The sequence below is a fragment of the Hyperoodon ampullatus genome, assembly GCF_949752795.1.
Source record: "Hyperoodon ampullatus genome assembly, chromosome: 3".
Lineage (NCBI taxonomy): Eukaryota > Metazoa > Chordata > Mammalia > Artiodactyla > Ziphiidae > Hyperoodon > Hyperoodon ampullatus.
In genome coordinates, this window is record NC_136916.1 from 155060496 (window position 1) to 155078186 (window position 17691).

General features: G+C 47.3%; 1 protein-coding gene across 7 annotated transcripts in view; it reads left to right on the forward strand.

Moving 5' to 3' along the window:
• Window positions 1–320: 320 nt before the first annotated feature.
• The window catches only part of ADCK1 (aarF domain containing kinase 1), a gene marked incomplete at its 5' end in the record, with an annotated part of 100877 nt that continues 83506 nt past the window's right edge, over window positions 321–17691 (forward strand). For all 7 annotated transcript variants that reach the window (XM_079700517.1, XM_079700521.1, XM_079700518.1 and 4 more), the window contains 2 exons: window positions 321–455; window positions 3614–3697. In XM_079700517.1, coding sequence (XP_079556643.1) covers window positions 321–455; window positions 3614–3697 — 219 coding nt within the window. The remainder of the gene's footprint in view (window positions 456–3613; window positions 3698–17691) is intronic.

The following is a 17691-nucleotide window of genomic DNA, read 5'->3' on the forward strand; positions in this document are numbered from 1 at the left end:
AAGGACTTTGTCTGTTTTCTTGGCTCTCTCCCTAGTGCCTAGAACAGTGCCTGGTCCTGTTGAAGGAAGAATGACTTTGACAGTTGACTTATGCTGGGTACTGTGCTAAGCATTTCATATACACGATCTCATTTTATCCCAACAGCTTTTGAGGTAGGTATCATCCTGTTTTACAAATGAGGAAACACAGGTGCAGTGAGATTGAGGAAATGACTGAAGATCATACAGTCTAAGCGGCAGAGCCTGGATTTGAATTTGACCACCTATGAAACTCTTAACCACTCCTCTTCCTCTGCTTTCCTTCTTCAGGGCCTGGGGACATGGCCCAGAGGGCTCTCAAGCTTGCTTCGTGGACCAGCATGGCTCTTGCCGCCTCTGGCTTCTACCTCTACAGCAACAAGTACTTGGACCTCAACGACTTTGGCGCTGTCAGGGTGGGCAGAGCAGTTGCCACGGTAGGTTCTTCTCCTTTTGGGAGGGGCAGAGGAACTGCAGTATTACCTGCAGGTGTTCATACATGTAGCAGATGTACCTGCCAGTCACACATATGTGGAGATTCACATGTACCCTTACATGTGTGAAACTCCCACTACACAGTTGCACAGGCATGCGTGTGCACCCCTGTGTACCTATATCCCTGTTCACACAACCTCTGGCATCCTGAGGTTAAACAGAGTGGTATTGCATGGGGTCTCTCTTCTGAAACCTTTACCTTTACAGAACCTCCTTATCTTATTTTAGTGACAGACTCAGGAGGCGGTCTTCTCAGGAAACACATGGAAAGAGAGCTTTGCAGCTTTGATTAAATTCTACCAGAAAACTTGGTCTGCCTCCTGTGAGCTCGTGAATGGTTCGTGATGCAGGGCTCATGCTCTGAGTATCTATGCCTTGAAGAACTTTGCCGATCCCCTCCAAGCTCCAAACTAACAGAATCTGAATTGAATATTTGGCTGTTAGAGGTTTTCTCCGGTGGTTCAGGAACATCGTTCTGGTGTGATCACATCCTCTTTAACTCTGCTGAAAGTGGCTGTTCCAGCCATCCCTACATAATTGCTCCATTGGTGGGTAGAGTGCCACATGCGTCCTGCTTTCTTTCCTCCTTTGTCTGCTGCAGGATGAGCTCATGCTTCCTTCCCCTCGGTGTAGAGACACTCTGATGCACAGTCTGTGTGGGCTGTTGTCTAATCATTTCCTTAATACTCAGTGTTGTCCCGTCTTCTTCCTAGCCTGGCTCAGATGTGGTGCCTGCTCCTTAACGTAAACTGGGTCGTAGACTCAAGATTAGCAAATAGATAAACAGGCCATGGCATATGTAGTGATTCCTAAGTGTTTGCTGAATTCCTTTTTTGGGCCCAGCATTGTCTTATATGCCTTAGGGGTAGAAACGAACTGTCCCACGCAGGTGCAGCTTTTTTTTTTTTTTTTAATATATATATTTTAAAATTTTATTTATTTATTTTGGCTGTGTTGGGTCTTCGTTTCTGTGCGAGGGCTTTCTCCAGTTGTGGCAAGCGGGGGCCACTCTTCATTGCGGTGCACGGGCATCTCACTATCGTGGCCTCTCTTGTTGCGGAGCACAGGCTCCAGACGTGCAGGCTCAGTAGCTGTGGCTCGTGAGGCTAGTTGCTGTGCGGCATGTGGTATCTTCCCAGACCAGGGCTCGAACCCATGTCCCCTGCCATAGCAGGCAGGTTCCCAATCACTGCGCCACCAGGGAAGCCCCTACAGGTGCAGCTTTGAGGGAGCTTCTGGCTGAGGAGTGTTCACATGAATAGGTCAAGAAAATAATCTAGGGCTTCCCTGGTGGCACAGTGGTTAAGAATCTGCCTACCAATGCAGGGGGACATGGGTTCGAGCCCTGGTCTGGGAAGATCCCACATGCCGCGGAGCAACTAAGCCTGTGCGCCACAACTACTGAGCCTGCGCTCTAGAGCCTGCAAGCCACAACTACCAAGCCCGCGTGCCACAACTACTGAAGCCCGTACGCCTAGAGCCCGTGCTCCACAACAAGAGAAGCCACCACGAGAAGCCTGCGCCCCGCAATGAAGAGTAGCCCCCATTCGCTGCAACTAGAGGAAGCCCGCGTGCAGCAACGAAGACCCAACGCAGCCAAAAATCAATCAATAAATTGAAAAACAAAACCATCTAAAGCCATGTATTGTGTCAAGTTGCGTGACTCGGGTGCCAGCTGCTGTGGGACCTCAGACACAGGAGTGAGTCCTGTGGGATGGGGTCGGGATGAGTGCCTTAGGGGAAGTAGGGTTGGATGGAACCTTAGGGATTTGAATAGTTGGAGAGGAGGGAGGAAGGTATAAATCAGTGCTTTATAAACTAGCCACTAGGCTGCGTATTCTTTAAAGGCCAGGGCTGTGGTCTATTTTTGGGGGGGTGACGTTTAAAAATTTTTCTTTATTGACGTATGGTTGCTGTACAATATTACGTAAGTTGCAGGTGTACAATATTGTGATTCGCGAGTTTTAAAGCTTATGCTCCATTTATAGTTCTTTTAAAATATTGGCTCTATTCCCCGTGTTGTACAATATATCCTTGTGGCTTATTTTATATATAATAGCTTGTATATACCTCTTAATCTCCTATCCCAATTCTGCCCCTTCCCACTTCCCTCTCCCCACTGGTAATCACGAGTTTGTTCTCTATATCTGTGAGTCTGCTTCTTTTTTGTTATAGTCATTAATTTATTGTATTTTTTAGATTCCACATGTAAGTGATATCATTCAGTATTTGTCTTTCTCTGTCTGCCTTATCTCATTGACCATAATTCAGGGCTCTGGTCTTGATTAGCCTTGTGCACCACTCAGGCCAGGTCTTGCTAGTGGTTGGTATTCAGCAAGTATATGTGGAATGGAATAAAGATTTGGGAGTATAGACAAAGGAATGGACTCCTCTCAATACCAGTCTTGCAAGCCCCTTAATTTCTACGGGCCTCAGTTGCTCAGTTCTAAAAGGGAAGGTTTGGGTTCAGCAACCCTTAAGGCTCCTCTGTACCTGAAGATACCTGGGAGCCTGTAATTTCCTGATTCACCAAGCATAAGGGAACCTCTCCTGGAGTTTTTGCAAAGGGACCCAGAATTAAAACTTATGCTATTAGAGCAAACATAAATTAGAAATGGTGTTTATTTGTGACAAAGAGGGGTGGGATAAGTTTATCCAACAGCATTCATTCAACTAGTATTTATTGAGCATTTACCTGTGTGCCTGGCACTGTGAAAGGTGCAGGGGATACAATGATGAACAGGAAGGACCTGCCCCTGAGCTTATAGAGCTTAATTTCTAGTGAAGTGGAAACCATCCATATACAAGGAAACAAATGAACAAGGTAATTTTGGACGGTGGTTTGTTATAATAAATAATTGGGAGTTCCTGGTGGATGGGGGTAACTTTAGATTGAGAGTCTCTGCAGGGGTAGCGTTTGTGCAGAGCCTTGAATGATAGGAAGAAGCCAGCCAGATCGAAATCTGGGAGCCAGGCCTGTTAGAGGTTGGACTGCTTCTCTAGACATACCACCTGTGTCAGGGGGCTGCAGCTGCAGGCCTTGGACAGAGGAGTAATATTTGATGTCTGGTGCTAAACCTTCCTCTTCCTTGGTTCACAGACAGCTGTCATCAGTTACGACTATCTTACCTCCTTGAGGAGTGTCCCCTATGGCTCAGAGGAATACTTGCAGCTTCGATCCAAGGTAAGGGACCTGTGGGACCCATCTGAGCTAGGCCAGGCCTGGATAAGTCCTGAAGTGACTGCAAAGCTGGCAAGCTTCCTGAGTGCAGCTGGAGGTGGGTGGGGGCAGTGTAGGGACTGAGGCTGGGGGCTTGGGAGGAAGGAGGGGGGGTGTTTTAGTGCCCATGGGCTGGGCTGCCAAGCTGCCATCAAGCTGGACCCCCCAGTACTGAGGTTATAAATCTGTAAGGTGCTGCTGGGGTGGCTGGTGTGTGTGTGTCTGGGGAGGGCATGTATCTGGGATGACTCAGGAGGGATGAAGCCTCTGTCCCTGAGATAAGTCAGCTGGCTTCCAAACTGCCTTGTCAGGCAAAACCCAATTGAGAGAGGTTAATTGCTTTCCTGTCCTCTGAAGGCTACACCGGGTCCTATTGTAGGTCTCTGAGTGGAGCTGTCGACCACACACTCTGTTCTCATTTGGAACAGGATAGTTGATTTTGGTGCTGTGTCTACATGTCCCAGAGAGTTGGGGGATTAAGCAAGAGGGCACTTGTGTGGGATGTAAGTTCAGTTTGAGGTCAAGTGTAGATAACTTTGGTTCTCCCAGAGAGAGGTCTGTGATAGATCTGTGTATCTTTACTCAGCCTGGAAGGCCCTTTGCCCCTTAGAAAATTCCTAGTCTTCCTTCAGGACTCAGCTCAAATACCTTTCCTCTGTGACACTTTCCTCCTCAGTCATCCTAGGTGGCTGGAATAATTAATTTTTAAATTTTTATTTAAACTTTTCATTATGGAAATTTCAACCATCCATAAGGGTAGAGTAGTATGAGCCCCTATGGAACTGTCATCCAGCTTCAGAAATTACCAACCTTTTGCCAACCTTGTTTCATCTACTCTCCCCTTTATTTATTCATTCCTTCATTTACTTCTTTATTCATTTATTTACTTATTATTATTTTTTGCTGAAATATTTAAAAACAAATCTCTGGCATCATATTATTTCATTTGTAAATACTTCAGAATGTATCTCTAGCAGATAAGGACCTTAAAATAACCTTAACTGCAGTACCATGATCATACCTAACAAAATTGATAATAATTCCTTAATAACGTCTAATAGCTAGTCCATATTCAAATCTTCCTTTTTGGGACTTCCCTGGTGGCACAGTGGTTAAGAATCTGCCTGCCAATGCAGGGGACGTGAGTTTGAGCCCTGGTCCCGGAAGATCCCACATGCCATGGAGCAACTAAGCCCATGTGCCACAACTACTGAGCCTGTGCTCTAGAGCCCGTGAGTCACAACTACTGAGCCTGTGCTCTAGAGCCCGTGAGCCACAACTACTGAGCCTGTGCTCTAGAGCCTGTGAGCCACAACTACTGAGCCTGTGCTCTAGAACCCGTGAGCCACAACTCTGAGCCTGTGCTCTAGAGCCCGTGTGCCACAACTACTGAGCCCGCATGCCACAACTGCTGAAGCCCATGTGCCTAGAGCTCGTGCTCTGCAACAAGAGAAGCCACCGCAATGAGAAGCCCGTGCACCGCAAGGAAGAGTAGCCCCCTCTAGCCACAACTAGAGAAAGCCCGCGGGCAGCAACAAAGACCCAACACAGCCAAAAATAAATAAATAAATAAATTTATTTATTTAAAAAAAAATCTTCCACGTTGTCCCCAAAATTTCTTTTTTAAGTTGATTCAAATCTGGATCCAAACAAGGTTCATATATTATGTTTGGCTGATGTTTCCTAGATCTTTTAAAGTCTCTAATATTTCCCCTCCCTCCTTTTTTTGGGAGCTATTTGCTTGTTGAAGAAACCAGATCATTTATCCTGTGGAATTTCGTACATTCAGCATTTGGCTGATTGCATCCTCACAGTGTCATTTAATGAGAAGTAAATTCAGCGGTACACAATTCAAAATATTTGAACATAAAAAATGACCCTCCTATCCCTGTTTCTCAGGTACCCAATTTTCTGCCTGGAGGTGATCATTATTTCCTGTATATCTTTCCAGAGAGATCTTCCTATTTGGATTTAACCACTCTATGTTCTTTATTCCTGTCATAGATGATAGTTGGTTATGTGTCTTTCTCTCTCTTTAGCCCATAAATTCTTTTAGATCAGGGATGGGTCTTTCTTTTTTACATCTCCTATCTCTAGCAGTAATGCCTGGGACTGAGTAGAGTTAATGTCTGTCTCAATGCCAGGCTGTACCCTGCTAGCTCCCTGCCTTGGGAGAGACCTCAGAAAGAGAGTAAGGTTTGTAGTCAGAAGACCTGAGTTTGTGCCTTGGCTTTGAGAAGGTCATTCAAACTTTTGGTGTCTGTGGACTACAGATAGTTATACCACTTACTGAGGATTATATGGATAGTATCTGAGACAGTGTGTTGTGAATGTAAATGTAAAGCAGGTATCAAAAATAAGTCAGATGTCTACTAGAAGGTATGCTCCATGAGGAAAGATACTTGGTCTATGTTGTGTATCTTCACTTCTGCAGCACTTACTACAGTACCCAGGACACAGTAGCTCCTAAATAAAGGTTTGTTGAATGAATGAATGAATGAAATGTTAGTTTGTATTGGAAGATCTCAAAGTCCTTGTCTCTGAGACCTAATGCCCCCTGCTTTTCCCTACCCCCTTTTCTCCATCTAACCAATGCTATGGGTCTTGGAACCCACATTTTGCGGAGCCACATTTTGCAGAGAGGTCCAGGCCAGGGCACAGGGGCAAGCCCTCTGCCTTGGGGAATCTGCAGAGCAGACAGGGGGATGGATGTCGTGAAGACAGTTGCCCTTCATGTGTAAGTCATCTGGAAAGCAGTGGCACTGCAGATCCTGGAGAAGCTTGGGGGAATGCAGTTAGGAAAGTACAGTCTGGCAGTTGACAAGAGAGCAGCAGCGCGTGGTGACTGGCACCAGATAACAGGGTGCAGGCTGGTCCCTGGGAGCTGTGCCTGGGAAGGGAGAGCCGGCCGGCACTAAAGAGCACAAGTAAATACCGCAGAGGTGTTTTCTTGCATTGGAGCACTTATCTGTTCTGGTCTGTGAGACTGATAAAGAAGTGAGTGAAGGGTAAAACATAATTATCTCACCTGTTAAGCCAGTGTCCCCAGGTCCCGGAGTGTGCCAGAGCCAGGAGCTTGGCAGGCAGTGACTTCGAGAAGCACTTTCAAGGTTGGTGCTCAGCTGGCTGGGATCGCAGTGACTCAGCTCTGCTTCAAGAGGGAGTGGGAGCCAGCGTGAGGGTGTGTTTTCTAGGGGCACAGTGGCACTTTGCTAGGCAGTGAGGGCGTGGGACGGGACCCAGGTGCTTTGGAGAACGAGACTCCTGGTGCCCAGGATGCTTATAAACAGAAAGGACGGGTGTGAACTTGCCTGTGCGTGAAGCAGAAAGAAGTCACTGCTGGTACAGATGTCCAGACGATGGGCTGGAGGAGGCAGGACTGAGTTGATTCTGACCAAGGAGTCGGGGTGTAGTGGACATATGTTAATTTTGCAGCACAGGAGCCATTCTTGTTTTAGGGAGCAGCATCTAAACTTTCCTTTGGGGAACCACTCCTATCTCATATACATGCCTTGAGGTTTGAGTGTAGCTCACCCCACCCTCAGGATGGGCATGTGACTTTGGCTATCAGTGTAGTCCATTCCTCTGGCCCTAGTGATTGATTCAAGGATGAGTATCTAAGCCAGTGCTGGTCGGTGAACTTAAGTCAGCTCCAGGACTTTTGGGGGTGTCTCCCCTGTGACACTGTCTTTTTTTGTGTGTGTGTGTGGTATGCGGGCTTCTCACTGTTGTGGCCTCTCCTGTTGCGGAGCACAGGCTCTGGATGCACAAGCTCCGTGGCCATGGCTCACGGGCCCAGCTGCTCCGCGGCATGTGGGATCCTCCCGGACCGGGGCATGAACCCGTGTCCCCTGCATCAGCAGGTGGACTCTCAACCACTGCACTACCAGGGAAGCCCCCTGACACTGTCTTTTCTGCTGGATTAGCTGAGGTATCAGATGTTGGCTTAGAGCTGCTGGCAGCCATCTTGCCACCACGAGGGGAGAGCCCATCTGTGAATGGAGCCAGTATTGTGGAGAGATATATTTGAGTCCTAAGCTGGGCCGCCACTGGACTTTTCAGTTATTTATGCCAGGAAATTCTCTTTTTGTTTAAGATGTTTTGAGTTCAGTTTTCTGTTCCTTGCAGCCAAATGAGTTCTGATAAACTCTTGGGGAAGCATAATTAGTGTTTTGATAGGTCACAGAAGGACCAGTAACTCAAGGAAAGAAATGAAATTCAGAAATTCCAAGGCCCATGGAGGATGAGGAGATAGAATGATGGTGCTGGGTAGAATTTGAGCCATTTTGGACCTAGAGCTCCTGGTCTGTCACCAAACACCTCTACTTCCCTAACTGTAAAGTGGGTCTTTGCCCCAGCTAAGTTTGTAAGAACAGAGGTGAGAAGCTTTGCTTAATTAAATACTGTGGATTATTTAACCAGCCAGAGAGGAGATCTAGAAGCACAGTTTGCCTTGATGGCTCCTTATCATTTTAATGAACAAGTTAATTATTTTCTATTTTTCTTATTTTTACATTTATTAATTGGAATTATTCTACAAGAAATAGCTGTCCCTTCTCAATCAGTTATTTGTTTATTTTTATCAGTATCAACTCATGGATATTTATTTTATTCTATGGGTTAGAGTCCAAAACAATCATTATTTCTTTTTATCACTCAAATTGTTCTGACTTTGGCCATTGGGAGCTTCTTCAGGTTGTCTCCTGTGTTCTTTTGATATGCCCCATCATTTTTTCAGCGCTATCTTAACTTTCTGGTACCACAAGCTGCCCCAGGCTCATCTTGTATTTTCATTGCCCAATCCCTGGAATCAGTCACTTCTCCAAGGAGCCCTGATTCCTTTTATTGGAGAATGGTATTCAGAAACCAAGATGTGGATGCATGTTGCTACTGGGGTGCTGTTGTTTCTAGGCTCTTCCAGGAGGCATAGCTAGGAAATATATGGATGTATACTTACTCATGCATAAACACATCTGTCTATTAAAAAACCATGAGTTCACGCTGATACCTCTAATTTCAATCTAAACTCACAGAGTTCATTATAGCCTTCTCCCTTTCCTTATATGTAAGGAAGGGAGATTATTTATATTTCTCCAACAGTGAGAATGCCTATTATCTACAGTATATTCACTTATTTGTTAAACCCTAGTATACCCCAAATTAGTTAACACCCCTAAGGCATACAAGAGCAGAGAGAGTGGCTCAAGATGAATTAAGCAGGTATTTGAGTTGAGTTTGGAAAGATGCATAAGATTGAAACATGTAGCATTGGGGACAAGGTGGTTGATGGGTAAAATTTTGGCCATTGTCCATAAGAAGCAGAGAGTAGTTCAGTGTTACTGGAGACTAGGTTATGAGTGAGGGAAGGGTTTTACTGGCCAACAGAGTTAGAGGTAGGTTGCAGAGGGACTAAAGGCCAAGTTTTATACCATGGACAGTAGGGAGCCCTGGAAAGTTCTAGAGTAAAGTTTTGTTAAGCCGTTAATGAATGAGAATGCTTAAAGCCATCAGTTACCGAATATTTTCTGAGCTTCTGCTTTGAGTTAGAGAATGAGTAAAAGTGGGGTGTGTGGGTGTGTGTGTGTGTGTGTGTGTGGAGAGGATAAAGCGAGAGAGTGAGAGAAATCGCACGTGCCTTTTCCTTTCTTAATCGGAGTCCTAATATAGGGAGGGGACCTTGATTGTTGCTGTGACTGGGAATCTTTAGCTGAATTCAGCTTCTTGTTTATGGAGCAGGTCACTGGGCTCCTGTGGTATGCTTCCTGGGATGCTTCAGGTCTGCAGTATGTGTGAGTAGTATTAGTTACTATGGTACTTAATAAATATTTGGGCTGGGGCTTCCCTGGTGGCGCAGTGGTTGAGAGTCCGCCTGTCAATGCAGGGGACACGGGTTCGTGCCCTGGTCCGGGAAGATGCCGCGGGGCGGCTGGGCCCGTGAGCCATGGCCGCTGAGCCTGCTTGTCCGGAGCCTGTGCTCCACAACGGGAGAGGCCACAGCAGTGAGAGGCCCGCGTACCGCAAAAAAACAAAAAAAAAATCAGCTTTATTACTGGTAAATGTTGGGCTGGATCACGTGTCTTGGGCCTGTGAACAAGTGGGCTTGCTGAACTTCATCCCTGAATTTGTTAGACTTGCCTACCCAGGCACAGACGTGGCAGGACAAGCCTCTCAGATGGGGGCCTGCCTCTTAGGGCAGGGAGGGACTGAATACCAGTGTTCTGCAGGTTTGCAGATCCCCAAAGGGAGGAGAGAGGAAGAGGTGAGCTGTTTCTTCTCCCAAACTCACCAATCCGGTTGACGGTTCCTCCTCCCACAGGGAGGGAGGGAGAGGGAAGAGAGAGGTCAGGAGGCTTATGCCTCCAATGGGGCTCCCTCCACCTGCTTGCCTGAAACTTAGTGACAGGAGGCTTACCTGCAGCACTTACCCTCAGAAGGGGAGGTAGCTTTAAATTTGCTGTAAGAACCTTTTGTGCCCATTAAATCCTTATAACCTTTACACCTGACCTTGTATAGGGACACAGGCTGCTTCGGGCTTGAATATGGGCTGACAATTTCAGCATTACTGAAATCTGCATTTAGAGGGAGGAGTCATATGCTGTCTACCTTTAGGATTATGGCATGTGTTAAGGTATTTTGGGGGAAAATGGACTCCACTTCTGACCAGTGGGTATTGGTCAGAGGAGCAGAATGAGGAGCTCAGGGAAGGTGATGGCTATTTATAATCATTCCATTGAACTTGAGAAAGACATCTTTGGCATCAGCTAACTCAAACCTCTAATGTACAAATGTGGAACTGGAGGCCCAGAGCAGGGTGTGACTTCTTCAGACACCCCCCAGCCTCCTGCAGGTTCTGGCAGATCGCAGACTTGGTCTTGGACATCCAGATCTTGCCCAATCTCATGTTCTTTGCACTTTGTACTTGGTCGTCTCCCTTTTTATCCACTTGCAACCTGGGGGAAAGCACCAAGTTGGATAGAAAGTAGAACCAAAGATGCCTGTGCAGCTTCTCCACATGGTCCACGCCCTCTGGTGCGAGCCCTGAGGCTGTGAAGCTGCCTGGGGTGGGCTTGGGAAACACAGAGGAAGAGAGAGAAGGGCAATAGAGCCTTCTCCCTGGGATTCCTTTACTTATTTAACCCATCAACCAAAGAGTTATTAATTCAACAAATATTTGGACTTTGCACTCCCCAGTGGAGGGGAGTGTAGACCCTCCAAAGCAATCAGTAGATTGCTTTGGGAGTTTCAACTCTTAAGCTGTTAAGCAACTGCTGGTTTTGAGGGTAACCGCACTCCCAGCTTAGTGAGGGTATGATAATTCAACAAGCGTTTTAAAGCTCTTCTTGCCTTGCAAGGGGAACTATAGCAGCGCCTGACTCTTAGGAATATTCTCTGAAACCTGGGACTATTCTGGCCAAACCAGGACATGTGTTCACCATTCTTATATCCACCTGTTATTTTATTTTATTTTATTTTTTGCGGTACGCGGGCCTCTCACTGTTGTGGCCTCTCCTGTTGCGGAGCACAGGCTCCGGACGCACAGGCTCAGCGGCCATGGCTCACGGGCCCAGCCGCTCCGCGGCATGTGGGATCCTCCTGGACCGGGGCACGAACCCGTGTCCCCTGCATCAGCAGGCGGACTCTCAACCACTGCACCACCAGGGAAGCCCTCCACCTGTTATTTTAACCAACGTTAACTGAGCCTGCTGTGTGCCAGGTCCTGCGTCAGGCTCAGGCTCGGAGCATATAAAGGGAAATAAGACTCCATTTCTGCCCTCCAGTTGCTCACAGTCTAGTGTGGGGACCAGACGTGAAATCTCCAGTTGCAGAAGATCAATGTGTTTTCATTCTAGCTCTGGCCCCTGACAGCAGCTAACTCCTAGCCAGGAGGATCGGGGTGGGTGGGGTGTGCACGGTGGGCAGGAGCCCTTCGTGGGAGGGGCTGCTAACCCCGACTCGGGGGTGGGGGTACATGCCTAGAAGGCCTGGAGTTGCCTTTTCTAATTGTGTTGCTGTTCCTTTTGCACGTTGGGTGTCTGTCAACCTGGCGTGGACGCTTTTCAGTGAGTTTTAATGCACTCTGTCCCTCAGATCCCCTTTTGCTGCTTTTGTTTGTCATCATGGAATATTTGCCTGAGAGTATTCTGCACAGAGGAGGAGGGAAATTGAATCCTTGCTGTTTTGGTGCCTGGCTTTCTCAGCGTTTGTGATAATTTCTGCAGGAGCATGAGCTGCATTTAATGTGCTCTGGTTGGGTCATCTAAGGACCAGGCCTGTGGAGTAGGGAGACTAGAGTCTGCTACTGAATCTAGCACCTCCTTTTCAGTTTTCTGCATACCCAAATCTTTCTGAGTACTGCATTGCAAACCTACACAACTTGCTTCGGTGGCCCTGACCCTAAAGTCTTTCTGATTCAGAGGTAGTTACATAGCAGGAGGCTCTTGGGCCTTGGTGTGGGCTGGGGAAAGCCTTGGTGGGGTCCACTCCCATTAGTGGGGACCCTGGGTGAAAATGTGGGGTGCCTTGTGCTTCCGCAGGAGATTGGGCCCACTGTGCGGTGGCTTCTCTGTAGTTCCCAGGCAGACCACACAAATGCCAAGCTATCTTCCTGGTTGCTCTAGACTTCTCAGTGACCTATGGACCATGGCCAATAACAGTACCCACTTTGCCATGCCTGCATACATTTTATATTTTAAAAAACATGTGAAATATATAAGACCTAAAAAAAAGTATAAAAAATAATTTAGTGATCACCCTTACACTCCCTGCTCAATTTCAGAAAAGATACCTTACCCATATAATGGTAGACCCCTAGGTGTTTCTTCCCTGATTCCAGCCTTCCTCCTGTGTAACCAGTTGTCATTCCCATGCACTTCTTTACACCCAACTATTTATGTATTGGTATGATATTTTTCTTTTTATTGACTCTTTTTCCTTTACTTGGTTTTGTTCAAAGCAAACATATCTGTGAAATTGCAGGTTTGATAGACTAGCTTGCTTTTTTGGGGTCTAATGCATATGCAAGTAAGACGTGTTCTGGGTACCACCCAAAATTGCCTCTTGTACCACTTTTTTTTTTTTTTACACTGGTACCAGGTCACACTTAGAGAAACACAGGCTGCACCATCGGTAGCAGTTGCTGGGCCAGACTCTGGCTTGCGCCCACCATTGCCTCGGTCTTTCCCCTGCTGGGTTTGGCTACTCTCTTTCTAGCTTTTCTCTTCCCCTAGCTCACCCTGTTTATCTCCTGGGGCTGCTTCAGGCTTGAAGCTGTGTGATGGGATGGTATTTGTTCCTGCTGCTCAGAAGTAGTGATCCCTTTCCAAAGGCCACAGCTGAAATAAAACAAAATCAGAAAAAAACAACCCCCCCCCAAAACCCCAACAAAATCAGCCCCTGGGTTTCCGATGATGGGAGGCCATTGCCTGTGCTGGGCGTCTCTCATCCTGAACAGCACGATTATCACCATTAGCCAGTTCCTCATTTGCAGTGTCTGCAGCTCCCTTGCCTACATGGGCTGCCTTGACACTCAGAGCTGGCTTTCTGCTGCTGCAGATCTGCTCTCCAACTGCCCCTGCCACCTGGTTCTGTGGAGTGGCCAGAGGAAGGCAGAGGGCCTTGCTCCCCAGAGATGGTGCTGTGTTGAGGGTTTAGCCTGCATGTAATGGGGCAGGAGCTGGAGAAACCCCAACTGCAGTCTGTCTTTGCTCATCTCAGATCCCATCCCAGACTAACCATGGCTGGGCTTCTCACTGCTGATTGCTTTTTCCACTGAAAACCTCCCTGCAGTTTCCTTTCTTGTCCTGGACTGGGTGCTTTCACCATGACCAAGGTCTTTCTACCTCTGCAGGGAAATGGAATGAAGCTGCGTGATGGGGGATTCGGAGTAGGCAAAAGCTAGGACTTCCTTACCGCTAAGGTTCTTTAGTACTGGACTGGGTTACCAAGGACAGATGTGAAATCTGTATCTGAAAGGGCAGCTTTCCAGAAACAGCAGAGACTCTGTTGTGGAGCTCACGGATGGTTTCTAACCTGTCAGATGGGGAGCCTTAAAAGTACAGATTCTTAGACTCTATGCTCTAAAATTTGTTTTCAGTGATTCTGGGGTAAGGCCTGGAGAACCCATTTTTTAAAATGGGCTCCCCAGGTGGGCTTCTTTTTTTTTTCCCCAGGTGGGCTTCTGATGCTAAGAGCAAGTGTTTACATTGACTGAACACCACGGGACAGGCACTGTGCTGAGAGCTCTCTCCGTATCATCTCCTTTAACTTCACAGTGACCTCGAGGTAGATGCTATCATTGTCATCCCTATTTTACAGATGGACAAACTGAAGCACAAACAGATTAAGTGACTTGTCCAAGGGCGTACAGCTAGTAAGCAGGTATATTAGTTTCCTGTGATTGTTGTGACAAATGTCCACAAGTTAGGTGGCCAATGACAATAGAATTTTATTCTCTTACAGTTCTAGAGACCAGAACAATGAAAACAAAGTGCTGACAGGGCCACGCTCCTTCTGGAGGTTCTAGGGTAGAATCCTTCCTTGCTGCTTCTGGTGGCTCCAGGCATTCCTTGTGGCTGCATCACTCCAATATCTGCCTCTGTCTTCTCTTTTCTTTTCTTCTGAGGACACTTGTCATTGGAATTAGGGCCTATCTGGGCAATCCAGGGTGTTCTTATCTCAAGATTCTTAACTTAATTAAATCTATGAAGACCCTTTATTCCAATTAAGGTTACATTCATAGGTTCTGGGGGTAATAAGACATGGGCGTATCTTTTGGGTGCCACCATTCAACCCACTATAGGGTCTTGGATTTAATCCCAGATAGGTGGCCCCTGAGCCTGTGCCTATAACCACTCAACTTCCTGGCTCTGTCTCCTGGACTGGATGAGCTTCTAGGCTTCCTATAGGCCAGCAGTCGAGGCATGGATTAACTTGCTGTATCAGGGAGTTGACAAACCAGTATTTTCCTCTACCTCCCTCCTATTGCCTCGACCCTCCACCATTTCTCCTGAAACCCTTTGGGCTGTTCATCTCAGACTCAGAAATTCTCGCACCTTGATGTGCTTGGGAGGTGAGGCCGTAGGGGCTATGAGGCCACACTCATACTGGCTCGGGCGAGATGCATTTTTCTTGCCTCAGTGGCCACGTCTCCAAAATGGGAATTGCTGGAATAGCAGGGGTAGATGGAAGGCCATAATACAACTAATAAAGTTGATGGAAGGGATCTGCAGCTGTAAGGGTGATGAAGGCGGTTGTTAGCAACACTCATAATCTAATAGCCTATTCTTGGTTTCCTGCTTCTCACCGTCTTGGCCCCAAGCAGCTATTTTCTACCAAATTAAATTCCACTCAGCTCCTTTCCTGTTCCTGAATAAAACTACCCTCAAAGCTCTTCCCTGTTACAGCAAGACTTTTTAATAGACTTTTCCTTGTAGAACCGTGAGACATATGTCCAATTAGCAGAATAACTTCACTTAAATATACAAATAAACTGTTGACAGATAATGGCAGGACATATGTGAAGCTAATTTAAGGCAGCATGGTTTGGGAGCTGGGGCACGGCCCCCTCCCACCCCAGTCTATCTCCAGGCCTCTCCTTCACTCCAGTTTCTTGCCTTTGGGATGGCTCTTCATGCCCCACACTCTATAGGATGAAGAGGGATGTCTCCATGCTGTGCCCGGTCACAGCCCAGAGCACCTGGGCCACTCACCATTCATACAGTCAATTGTGCAGCAAATATTTTTGAGCACTTACTATGAGCCAGGTACTGTGCGAGGTGCTGGGTGTACAATGGTCTATTCTTGAGGGGATAGGAGATCATTAGCAATTGATGGCACTCACAAGAGTGTCTGGTCCAGGAGGGCAGAGAGTCGATCTGTTTTTCTTGCCGCTGTATCCTTAGCACTTGGAACAGTGCTTGGCACACAACGGGCTCAGTGAATACTTTTTAGTGACTCACTGGGGTAAGTAAACAAGATAATGTCAGCTCTTGCTGAGTTCCCTAAAAGAGATAAAACGTGGTCATGGGATAAAAAGTGATGGAAGCTGGGCTTTGGAAAAGCCCTCTTACATGGGGTTTTTCAGTTGAAACTGAAAAGTGATGAAAGAACCAGCAAGTGAAGAGCTGGGAGAATATTGTTAGAGGAAGAGGCAGGGTGGGCTGTGTAATTTATAGGGCCCAGTGCAAAATGACAATGCAGGGCTGTGGCTGCGTGGGAAGTCAGTCTCCCCTTCTTGTGGCCCTGCTGCCCCAACCCGCAGTGGATGGGAAGCTCCCAAGGGATTGCAGCCTCTGTGCTGGGATGTGTTCAGGCTCTGGACCCGGCATGAGTGAGAAGTCCTGCTGAGTCACCTGCTGAACTTGTCATGGTGAGGCTAGACCCCGATCCTTCCTATGCCTGTACCCAGGCCCCCAGTAGGGACGAAGGGCAATGGAAGAATGTAGACCTCTCCCACCACCATGACCTGTTTGCCATGCTGGGTGGAGAGCAGCTGTAATTGTGGGGAGGAGGTGGGGAGGCTGGATGGAGCCAGGGTACGGGGCTTGGGTGAGGAATGGGCAGCTGAGAACCCACTGGGGAGGTGGGACTGTGTGTGCGCTGAGTCCCCCAGTGCATGCTCCATTGTCCCATTTGGCTTCACTTCCAAAACACAAATTCAAAGATAAAATTAAGAATTTCAAGACAGCTACCCTGTATTAGTTTCCTATTGCTGCTGTAACAAACTACTATAAACTTAGTGGCTGGACTTCCCTGGTGGTGCAGTGGTTAAGAATCCGCCTGCTAATGCAGGGGACAAGGGTTCGATCCCTGGCCTGGGAAGATCCCACATGCTGCAGAGCAACCAAGCCTGTACGCTACAACTACTGAGCTCACGCGCCACAACTACTGAAGCCCGCGCGCCCTAGAGCCTGTGCTCCACAACAGGAGAAGCCACCGCAATGCCCGTGCACTGCAACGAAGAGTAGCCCCTGCTCACCACAACTAGGGAAAGCCTGCGCACAGCAGCGAGGACCCAACACAGCCAAAAAAAACCCCAACAAAACTTAGTGGCTTATAACAACATAAATTTATTCTTTTACAGCTCTGGAGGTCAGAAGTCTAAAATGGTTCTCACTGGACTAAAATGAACATGTCAGCAGGGCTTTATTCCTTCTGGGGGCTCTAGGGGAGAATTCATTTCCTTGTCCTTTCTAGCTTTTATTGGCCACCTGCATTCCTTGGCTCAAAGCACCTTTTCTCCATCTTCAGAGCCAACAATGTCTGGCCAGGTCCTCATGCTGCTACCTCTCTGGTTCTCTTCTTGTGCCCCCCTATTCCACTTAAAAGAGCCATTGTGATTACACTGGACCCACCTGGATAACCTGAGCTAATCTGTCTCAAGGTCAGCTCATCAGCAACCTCAATTTCTTCTGCAACCTTAATTCTCCTTTGCCATGTAAGGTAACATATTCACAGGTTCCAGGGATTAGGGTTGTGGACATCTTTGTTAGGGGGGTATTATTCTGTGTTTTGTATTAAACCACAAGTGTGGAGCCTTTCTGAGTGCAGGATGCAGTCTGACTGCACTGGTCACATGTCCATGAAGCTGGCCCTGGGAAGAGGAGGCTACAAGCCTAAAAGTCCTGAGATGGGAACAAGCACAGCTTGTTCAAGGACCCGAAAGGAGGCTGGCATGATGGACTAGAGTGGATGACAGGGCATGTGGTACAAAATGAATCAAGAGAGGCTGGCGTGGGTCGAGCACACAGGGCCTCCTAGGCCACAGTGAAAGATTAGGAACAGCAGGTAGGGATCTGCCTTAAATCTGAAAAAAACAAGCAAACAAACAACCCCCCCCCCGAAAAACCCAACTCCATATAAAAAATTTCAAACCTAGTTAAAAAGTAGAGTAATATGGTGAACCCTATACCTGGCACCTAGATCTAAAATATGTTGCCATAATTCTTTCATTTATTTAT